This window comes from Anguilla rostrata, chromosome 11 (assembly GCF_018555375.3).
Source record: "Anguilla rostrata isolate EN2019 chromosome 11, ASM1855537v3, whole genome shotgun sequence".
Taxonomy (NCBI): domain Eukaryota; kingdom Metazoa; phylum Chordata; class Actinopteri; order Anguilliformes; family Anguillidae; genus Anguilla; species Anguilla rostrata.
Window position 1 is genome coordinate 17,597,797 of NC_057943.1, and position 10,445 is coordinate 17,608,241.

The 10,445-nt window shown below is 43.6% G+C and overlaps 1 protein-coding gene across 2 annotated transcripts; it reads left to right on the forward strand.

Moving 5' to 3' along the window:
- The first annotated feature begins 90 nt into the window (after nucleotides 1-90).
- Nucleotides 91-9,975, forward strand: xpc (xeroderma pigmentosum, complementation group C). 2 transcript variants are annotated; one of them, XR_010324023.1, is made up of 14 exons: nucleotides 91-439; nucleotides 1,172-1,426; nucleotides 1,552-1,657; nucleotides 2,506-2,590; nucleotides 3,030-3,187; nucleotides 3,352-3,472; nucleotides 4,259-4,348; nucleotides 4,560-5,297; nucleotides 5,518-5,678; nucleotides 5,819-5,900; nucleotides 6,647-6,778; nucleotides 6,976-7,145; nucleotides 7,413-7,583; nucleotides 7,921-8,014. XR_010324023.1 is itself a non-coding variant. In XM_064298425.1 (14 exons), exons 1-14 carry the CDS (start codon nucleotides 340-342, stop codon nucleotides 9,699-9,701), a joined length of 2,589 nt encoding a protein of 862 aa, XP_064154495.1. In that variant the 5' UTR covers nucleotides 92-339; the 3' UTR covers nucleotides 9,702-9,975. The 2 variants fall into 2 exon arrangements, 1 of the variants encoding a protein (XP_064154495.1); XM_064298425.1 differs by lacking the exon at nucleotides 7,413-7,583 and adding an exon at nucleotides 9,405-9,975 and having other exon boundaries at nucleotides 92-439.
- Nucleotides 9,976-10,445: the final 470 nt, after the last annotated feature.

Sequence of the window (10,445 nt, forward strand, 5' to 3'; positions counted from 1 at the left end):
GACCGACGTGATGTGAGCGAACAGTTATTTAAAGATGGCCATTGGTGTGTTCATTCGTTTTCTGTTTCTTCCGTACACATTTTTTTTTGTTTCTGCACGGACGGCGCCTTACGTATCAGTCACAGGAAATGGAAATGACGCAATTTCGGAATGGTCTCTGACTGGAAGCGACCTGTCGTGTTATGAAAGAATCAGCGAAGTTAAATAACCATAGCCAGTGTGCCAACATTTGTAACTCGTGCCCATATGGGGGGTGTTGTTTGGAAACTATACGCTCTATATAGCACTTTTACTGTTTTTTTTCTACTTTGAATTCTTGTCGGGTAGTTTCCAGTCATCATGGTCAAGAAGAAAAGGTCTGCAGATGGTGCGGCTGCAACGAATACAAAGAAGCTGAAACAAACCGCAAGGGGCAATATAAAACGCAAAGTAAAATCAGGTACTGTATCTTTGGTCTCTGATCAGCATGTGTTTATGATGCACTAGGCCTATACATCAGCGAAGAATGTCCCCGAAACGCTGCGACTTTCGCTGCCTATTTGTTTCTGTGGTTGCAGGTGCTATGCTTGGCTGCTGTACTGGAACCAAATGTGTAACAACAAACTTTTAAGATGCATCTATTAATCTGTTTTTTTACTTACGTTTGTCACGTTAATTAAATCATACTTGATTAGTCGGGTGAAAACTAGTTACTACATTGTTCTTTATTCAGCCCTTATTCACCTTGCAAAGACATGACAAACTTTAAAGATGTGGCAAAAAGTATTTGCAAAAATTGTGCTTTTATCTGAATGCTGCTGATGCTTTTAAAAAGATATATTGTACTTTGGCCATAGTGCATGTTACGGGGGAATTTGTCAGGGTTTTTACAAATCTTTGTAGGTCTATACTACTAGCTTTTAGATGAGTGGTATAAGAGAACCTGCTCTTGAAGAAGCATCATGAGTTTTTGGTCTTACCACAACAGGAGGTCATGCAAAAGATGTAGATCACAACAGGTGGCAGGAAAGTCTAAAAACTCACTTAGCCTTCAAAATAAAAACAGCCTTATATTGGGGGGGAGGGGGGAGTTGAAACATGGTGTTTATGATACTTTTGTTAGTATTATCAATTTCATCACAGCAGGACAGGGGTGATGTTTACTGGAACATCTTTTTTTGTCTTTCTCCAGAGAATGGAGACAAGGCAGAAGATGTTTCAGAGGAAGCTGTTCTAAGAAAGGTCAAACCTAAACCTCGTAACTCAAAACCAGTTGGTAAAACAGGGCAGCACACCAGCAGATACTTCCAGGATCATGAGGAACCAGTCACAGCAAGCCATGACAATGGCATTCCCAATCATTTCATGGAGAGAGCAGAAACATTGATGAAGGTGGAAAAGGAAGAGGAAGAAGAGAGTGAGGATGAAGAGTGGGAAGATGTAGAAGGTATGACTTTACACACTTCGTCTTAAACTTTTTGTATATGTGTGCTTGCAAAAGAGTATGGTGCTTGTGTCTATGTTTGGGTGTTTATGCCATTATATCTTTGTGACACTGATCTCTCTTCTCAGAACTGACAGAACCATCATGCGCACAAGAGTTGTTGCCAGTTTTGCCCTCTCAGCCTGTGGAGATTGAGATTGAAACCCTTGATAACGCTCGCAAGAGACAGAGGAGGTAAGCAATGGTGGGGCTGGGGGGCATTAAGGCACAGATGAGCCTCAGTCCTCTGTTTTATTTCACTTTGCTATTGAATTGCATACGATGCAGTTGATGAGGCTGTTTCCTGTCCAAATATAAAGGTGTTTGAATAGAATAATATCCTGGTCTGGATTATCTCCAGGCCTGGGACTGGTGGCTGGCAGGTTAATATAACTGTTTGGTAACTTGGCTTTTAGCTCAAAGGTTGTGGATTTGACTCCCAGCTGTAATGCTGCTATTGTATCCTTGAGCGGGGCACATAACCTGAATTGCCTTAGCAGAATATTAATTTAAATGATCCAGTTCTATAAATTGGTTGTATGTCAAATGCAGTCCGTGCAAGTCTCTATGGACACAAATGTCTGCTGTGTTTCCTGTATACTGTCTGTGCTTAACGATATGCACATTTTGACACTGTCATAAGTTGTTAAATGAAAACATTGTGCTGTTGCTTTTCTGAATGATCAGGATTAAGTTTGACAAATTGTGCCCATTAGAGCCGCCTTACTATAGGTTTTATGAAATGCCCGTCAACAGTTGTTTAACATCAAGAGTGAACATAATTATTCAAGTTCCCATCCAATAACAAAGACCTATGGTGGACTATAACTATAAACCACCATTGCTTTCCACTGGCAAACACTGTCACCTTTCACCTAGACATTTTATTATAATTTTTGTATGTAATTACTATCCAGTTGTCTTGTATGTAATATGTAATTGTTTGAATAAGCTATAGGGAGAGATTTTGTGAACTTGTCAGTGACATTGTGAGAGAAGCTGTTTTCACCATGGCAATCATGAAAGACATTTGTGATTTCCAGGGAGAAGAGGGAAGCAGAGTTTGAAACCTACCTGCGGCGTATGATGAACCGTTTTAACAAAGAAGTAATTGTGGACACACACAAGGTAACCCTGCCGTCTTGACCATTTCAGCTTTACTCTGCTTTATCTTTATGCATCAATTTTTCACCCGGATAACTGTGATAAAACAAAACTAATTTTTAAACCAATTTTCATCTATATTTTGTATCATGATCAATGTAAAATGATTCTACGATGTATTATACAGCGCCGTCTACAGGCAAATTTGAGTAAACAACATGCTAATGAGAAAGGCTAATGAGATAGTGTCTGAAAGATGACACCCCCTACAGACAGCAAAACTGGCAGAGCACCAGACCCTAGCACCCTCAATGAACAGGTGACTTGTCATAGGTGGTTAAGTCAGCCTTATATTCAAATGAGTAACTTGTGGAGAAGACGGTGCGGCACATACACTGCTTGCACTGTGATCTTTCTTGTCATCGGATGGTTAGCGGTGTTTCACAGTGTATTTGTTTCTCAGGTCCACCTCTTGTGTCTGGTGGCCAATGGAATCTTCCGGAACCAGCTGTGCAGCGAACCAGACCTGCTGGCAATCGGCCTGTCCGTGGTGCCGGTTCACTTCACCGCGGTGACCCCAGACCAGGCTGATGCCTCTTTTCTTTGTGGGCTACTTAAGTGGTAAGAAACAGATGACTATACACTCATTTCATTTGACATGGCATGTATGGTTAAGCCAAATGTTTGGCTATTCCAAATGAATAATTTCACTGTCATGGCTGCTGTATGTTATTGATCATGTCTACTGTTTGCTTACCATAATTTTTGTCACCATTTGCCACCAGGTTTCAGGCAACATTTACACTTACCCCTGACCTGCCTCAGGACCAGCAGGACAGTCCACGTGCCATATTGGAGAGGAGCTTTGAAAGCCTCTCTGCTCGAAATCATGAGGAAATGACCCATGTAAGCGCTTCTAAACCATTTTCTCTCCCTTATTTTTCTTTTCATTTTTCATGTTTTCAATGGAACTGTATGTGTAATTGGTCACTGTAATGTACTCAAGAATTATAAACTCAGTCTTGCTGATTTTGTAAACCATTCATGCACATTTATGATTTCCAAAATATTATACATTATACTGACCTTTTGCACCCCTAATGTGTCCATACAGTTGTGCATAGGATTCACAAAAGCTACCGCAGGACATGCCTGTATAGTATAGCAACTGTGTACATAAACTGCCCTCTCAGCTAAGTGCACTAAGATATAGAACTAACTAGTAGAGAAAAAAGTAATAGGTGACTATAATTTTCTTTCTTTCCTTAAAGGGGAATATATTCTTGATTTGATATTATTGTATTTTATTGATCTTTCTACTGTTGGTAAGAGAGGGTGTGTATATAAAAACTGCCTTTTAAAATCAAATGAAATGCTGTGTTAATTGTACTAACTTAACGTTTCCTTTCTGGATGCAATAATTTGAGTTCAATTTTATGCTCTAAAAAATTTCAAGCTTCTTGGGGAATTAATTGCTCGACATTATGGGCATTGGTGATTTTTACGGTATAGGAGACTTAATTTAGTTACATTTTAAATAATGTGGATTTTTTACCATTTTATTTGTGGACACGTACATTTTTGTATTAAATTTAGTAATATGTAAATTGTATATCATGTTTTATTTATTTAGATGTGTGTGGGTAGGTTTCCCACAGTAATGTGGTGTGATGTGGCCTGGTCTTCCTGTAGGTGTTCCTGGTTATTCTGCGATCGCTGCAGCTGTTCTGTCGCCTGGTGCTGTCACTTCATCCTATTCCTCTGAAGCCTGTTTCTGCCAAGGTGTGCCCCCCCCCCCCCCCCTCCAGTTACCGTGCACATCAAGAGTTCAAACAGGCTCTTCACACTGAAGGGGTTTGCCTGCTTGAATTAATTATTTTTTCCATACTTTTCATTGAAGAGTACTTTTCCCTTATTCACTCAAATACAGTAGAAATGAAGTAGTAGGATAGTATGTGTGTCTGCCTGTGAATGACTCTCCATTTTGATTTAGAACAAGGCCAAGACCTCCTGCAGCCCCCCGGAGAAGAGCCCCTCGCAGCCCAAGCACTCTCCTGGGGTGAAGAGGCCGGGGGGGTCCAGTGCAGGTGGGGCTGGGCCGGGGGGGAAGAGGCAGCGCAGAAACACGGCTGAAAAAGAGAAGCCTGGGGCGGGGGGACGACCCAAAAACTCCCAGCGGCGGAGCGTGGCCTCTAAAGTGTCCTACAAAGAGGACAGCAGTGAGGGGGAGGGGTCCAGTGAAGAGGACGAATTCCGGGTCTCTAGCGAAGCGGAGAGTGAAGACTCAGCAGAGACGGACCGCAGAAGGCAGGGCAGAAAGGGGAGGGGCAAGGGCGTGGCTCCTCAGAGACAACGGAGCAAGAAGGAAACAAGCAGTGAGGGGGACGAGGAGGAAGAAGGTGAAGAGGTGGGGAGGAGCCGAACTAAGAAAGGCAAGGGGACTGATGAGTGGCTGGAGGTATATCTGGAGCGGGTAGGGCGTTGGGTGTGTCTGGATGTCCAGCAGACAGGTGTGGGGCAGTACCAGCAGTGCACCAGGCAAGCCACCCAGCCGATGAGCTATGTGCTGGCTGTGGATGGGGATGGGTACCTGAAAGACCTGAGCTCCAGGTATGACCCCACTTGGATGACATCATCCAGGAAGCGCCGGGTGGAGCCAGAGTGGTGGGAGGAGACTCTTTGTCCGTTTCGCTCCCCTGCTTCTCAGAGAGAGCGCCAGGAGGACCAAGAGGTGAGACATACAATCTTTCACACCGGGTCCTTTGTGCATACATACTTATACGCATATTCTTTGGATTCATTCATGCACTCCCCTGAGCACTCGAGCACCAACACGTGCACACACAAAATATCACTGCTCTCACATTCACTGACTCAGTCATTAACACATATGTAGAGAAGGAAATACAGTCCCCACACATGCATTTATACATGTGTACTCACTGTTCCAGCTTCAGGCAAAGCTTCTGGATAAACCGCTGCCCACAGCGATCTCTGACTTTAAGAACCACCCCCTGTATGCCCTGAAGAGACACCTACTGAAGTACGAGGCTATATATCCCCCTACAGCAGCCATCCTGGGGTACTGCAGGGGCGAGGCAGTCTACTCCAGGTAACAGCCTGAGTGCGAGTGTGTGTGCGAGTGTGAGCCTGAGCCTGAGCGTGTGTGTGTGTGAGTGCGAGTGCGTGTGCCTGCACCTGGTTTCCATCTAAAGGGACTACAGATGTGTGTGACCATATCTCTTTCTGAAGGGACTGTATTCACACCCTGCACTCCAGAGACACTTGGCTGAAGGAGGCAAGGACTGTGCGTCTGGGGGAGGAGCCATACAAGGTGCCGTCATCTGTCTGTCTGTCACTGTATCTGATGATGTCACTGTATGCTTATATGTACCCACATCAAGTAGATGGCTTTGGCTTAGCTGGCTGTTCAGTTCTGTAGTTTTCTTAAGAGATGAGTGATGATGATATACACAGGTGTTCCTGTCTTCTTCTCTTCAGTAATATAGAATGAGAATGCCATCCAGAACCTGCACTAAACAAGCTAGCCTGGCGCCAGCTGTATAGTGGCAAAGGGCCATAGCCTGGTGCATTGGTGCCAGCTGTATAGTGGCAAAGGGCTTTCAGTTAGTCAGAAGGGCCATAGGCAGACAGAACAGCTGCTACGTCACATTGCTTGTGATGTTATTATTTTACCTTCAATTTATCTTCAATTGGCCATACCCAAAAGGAATTATGGTTGATTCAACTGACATTACAAAATGTAAGATTACAGACACATAAATATGCGGTGTTTTTTTAAATTTAAAACATTCTATGGTAACCGATAGGTGGGGCCAGCAGACTGTCTGTAAACAGTCAGCCTCTGTACGAACGTACTGCTTTAGGGAAGATGTGACACGGATGAGTTCAGGTATAGCTTATTCGCCCACTGAGGGGATTTACAGCGTGCTCACCAGGGGACTCCTGAGGCAGATGGCTAAATGTAGGTCAATGCTGTTGGCAGGCAGGGGTGTGCTTGTGATGGGTCCATTTTGGGTGGGGAATACTATCAGTGTGTCTCTCGCCCCTTTCTCTCAGATGGTGAAGGGGTTCTCCAATCGGGCGAGGAAAGCAAGGCAGGGAACAGAACAGAAGGACAAAGATGACCTTCCGCTGTTTGGTCACTGGCAAACCGAACCGTACCAGCCCCCAGTAGCAGTGGATGGCAAGGTATCTTACCCCCTAACCCTCATTATCTGACAGTTTTATATCATTGTTCTGAATGTGTGTGTGTGATAGATGTGCTGTTTATTTTTGTGCTGCTTGTGTGTGCATAAGCGTGTTGCTGGACTACAGCAGGTTGCTTATATTAAATATGAGGTGTGTTTGTGTAAGTACACCTTGTTTGACATTTGATTGTGTTCCAGGTGCCTCGTAATGAATATGGGAATGTTTACCTGTTTCGGCCATGCATGTTGCCTGTGGGCTGCGCTCATTTGCGCCTGCCCAACCTGCACAGAGTCGCCCGCAAGCTGGACATCGACTGTGCGTCTGCTGTCACAGGATTTGACTTCCACTGTGGCTTCTCCCACCCTGTGTAAGCTTGCCTATACAAAGCACACACACACACAGACACACACGCACACACAGTTCAGAAATTTATAGGGTCTTGCTACTGAAATTAGTGGAAATAAGACAAACATGCACAAACTAATTGTATCTCTACAATAACACCTTCCATTTCCTTGTACAACTAAAATAGGGGAAGCTATATGTGGAAGCTAGGCCAATTTGCCTTCTTAATCAGGTCTTAATCTGTTCTTCTCTCTCCTGTCTGTGCCTCCTATTTTTGTCTGCTTTCAAGCCAAGGTTTACTGATAGCAGGATGTCTCTGGAGTCAAGGCAGCTGACAGCTCTACAAAAGTGTGGCTCTTCCTTTTTTTATCCCGTCACCTGACAAGCTTTTGTGAAATGGAGTTGCCTAGGCAGCCATTTCCCCCCATCCCTCCCATCACTGTGCCATTCTCACTCCTCAGTAAGGACATTATCTGAACCAAAATGGCTTCATGGTCACTCTATCCCCACAGAAAATATGGTCCCACCTGCTTTCCCCAGGGACATTGCTCCAAATCTTTCTACCTCCAGCCTTGTGCTCTTGGACTGTGAATGGCACCTTTTCCACTCTTAGCTGCAGTGACCATGAACTGCAGGTGTCTTGGTGTTATTGTAACAGACACATATTGCTGCAGATAGAAATTGTGGGGACAAGCTTGAAGCCCCAATAAGCAAAACCTCTAAGCATCTCTGCAGTGGTCTTATTGTGTATGTGTTTGTGTGTGTGTGTACTTACTGTTGATTTGTTTGTTTTCCAGCACTGATGGCTATGTTGTATGTGAAGAGTATCAGGAGGTGCTGCAAGCTGCTTGGGAGAATGAACAAGACATCCTCCAGAAGAAAGAGAGAGAGGTGTGTGTGCTGCCATGTGTATGTGTGTGCACGCTTGCATGGATGTAAAAGAGAGCGAGACACTTACGCAGTGCTATCCAAGTATGTACAGATGTACATGTATGGGTGTGTATGGATTTGATGCAGTGCTCTGGGTATACATCTGTGCGTGACTGTGTTCTGGATGCACACGTATGAGTGTAAGTTGTGCTATGGATGTACGTGCATGGGTGTGAGGATGACACAGTGATCTAGGGGTGTATACGGTATGTTTACCTAGTGCTCTAACTTAACATGAATGTGTGTAATTTCTGTTGTGTAGTGTAGTGTTGAACAAAAGCCTGCTAGGAGTGTACAGTATGTAGGGGATCTAGACTGCTGTGATTGGAAGGGCAGGCAGAGATTTTGGAGGGGGGGGCAACTTCTTTTCAAGACACAATGTGTGCCATACAGTTTACAGGCCTACGTTAACTCAAGATCATTGACTCAATCTTTTTTGTTTAATTTTATGCACATGTCCAACTATGTGCTTGTGGTAAAGAGGGTAATATCAGACTCAGAGGTTGTGTTAATGTCGGATTCTGCATTTTATAAACAGATAAGAAGAGCCAAAACGGTGGGAAAAAAAGTACACTGCGTTCTATAAACGCAGATGTTGGTCTGACATTTGACTAGTGTGTTATTTATTGATCATAATATTTACACAGCCGTTGTTCATTATCAATGTTATTTGGCTAACAAAGCTAACGGCAAACAGAGTGAAGTGTGGGTGCACGAGTTGGGAGAGCTCGAGCCCCCCCAATTTATCATATCATTTGTGGTGAGTAGCTCAGCGGACCTGGGTCTAAAACTAACCTTTTAATGTGAACTAATATTCTTAGTTGTAGCTAGGTCTCATCTTTGCTCTCATCCTCAGCTAGCTAGTTGACCTCACAATTTGACCGCCAGAACTAGCTAACTGTTGTGACAAATAAACACTTGACTTTTGGCAACAGCATACACAGACATATTTCCCAGCAATCTTTGTATTTCAGAAAATAACATTAGTAGGGCCTATCAAAGAAATGACCATTAATTATTTCATTGAATCGATTAAACCATATGTTTTCTGTAGAATGGGAATATAGATTAAATTTGTCATGACCAAAGACCATTGTACAACAAAAGCGTATTGACCATGATCGAGATAAGTTTGCTTATTAAATGAATATAAAGCAGACGGCATTATTAAAATTCACATGTATACTCCGACGTTAAACAAGCGACTCATATGTAAGGGCATGTGCATGAACATATTTTTTCATGCAGGGCTAGTTATATGCAAAGTTTGGGGGGGGGGGGGGGGAAATGCCTCCCCCCCCAGATGCAGCCCTGGGTGTGAAAGTGTGACACAGTTATGTGTGTGTTGCAGAAGCGGGAGAAGAGGGCTCTGGACCACTGGACTCTGCTGGTAAAAGGGCTTCTGATCCGGGAACGACTGCAGCGTCGCTATGGGAGGCAGAGGCCAGAGCAGTCACTGTCCAAGGACGAAGAGCGAGGACTGTCCTCCGGTGAGGAGGACAACGAGGGGGTGGACACCACTGCCGTGACCCTGGCAAACTCATGGCCCCAGAACCGACAGGACGACCAAGAGCGGGAAACCAAACCAACAACCAAACGGGAGAAAAAGGGCCAGCAGAAACATCTCTTCCCCTTTGAGAAAATATGAAAAACACACAAGAACGTGCGCCTATAGACTCACTGTACGCCAGTTTCACAATTTAATGTACAGTGACATCAGGAGTTCTGTTAAAAGTACTCTTTTGAAGCACCAGTATACCTGTGTTTTCACTCACCTGCCCTTCGCACTGCTCCCCTTCATTCACCTTCCCACCCCTACAATTTACCTACCCGTCACTCTTCTTCAGAAAAATAAGGAGATTGTTTTTGTATCCATTTAAAATATATTTGTTAAGGATTTTTATTAAAAAATGGCATTGGAATCCCAAGAATGGACTGCATTTGTTGTAGGCTTGGAGTTTGGTGTATTTGCTGCAGTATGAGGGCAACAATAATGTTACTGTGTAGTAAACGCAAACACACATTTTTTCCAGGTTTTCTTTTTCTGTGTGGTTGAATTCTTCTCCTGAATCAAGATGTTATTGTGTTAGAATATACACCTTTGGCCAGAGCCAGTCAGTGTGATTTCAGATATACTCTACCTTTAAGGAATATGACTTTGGCAGATGCTTGGGTGTACATGAAAGTGTCTTTCACAACACTGTGGTTGATCAAACTAATGTTCCTATTTTCTCATTTTATGTTTCTGTTCTAAGCGCCCTGTTACCTAGCTTATCACAGTCAAGATTTTACTGTATATATTGGTATACATGGAGGTAGATGTACTGTACTTTGTCTGCAGCACACAGAAATGTATTTCGCATCTGACTTTAAAAGGTGTAAAATGTTAACA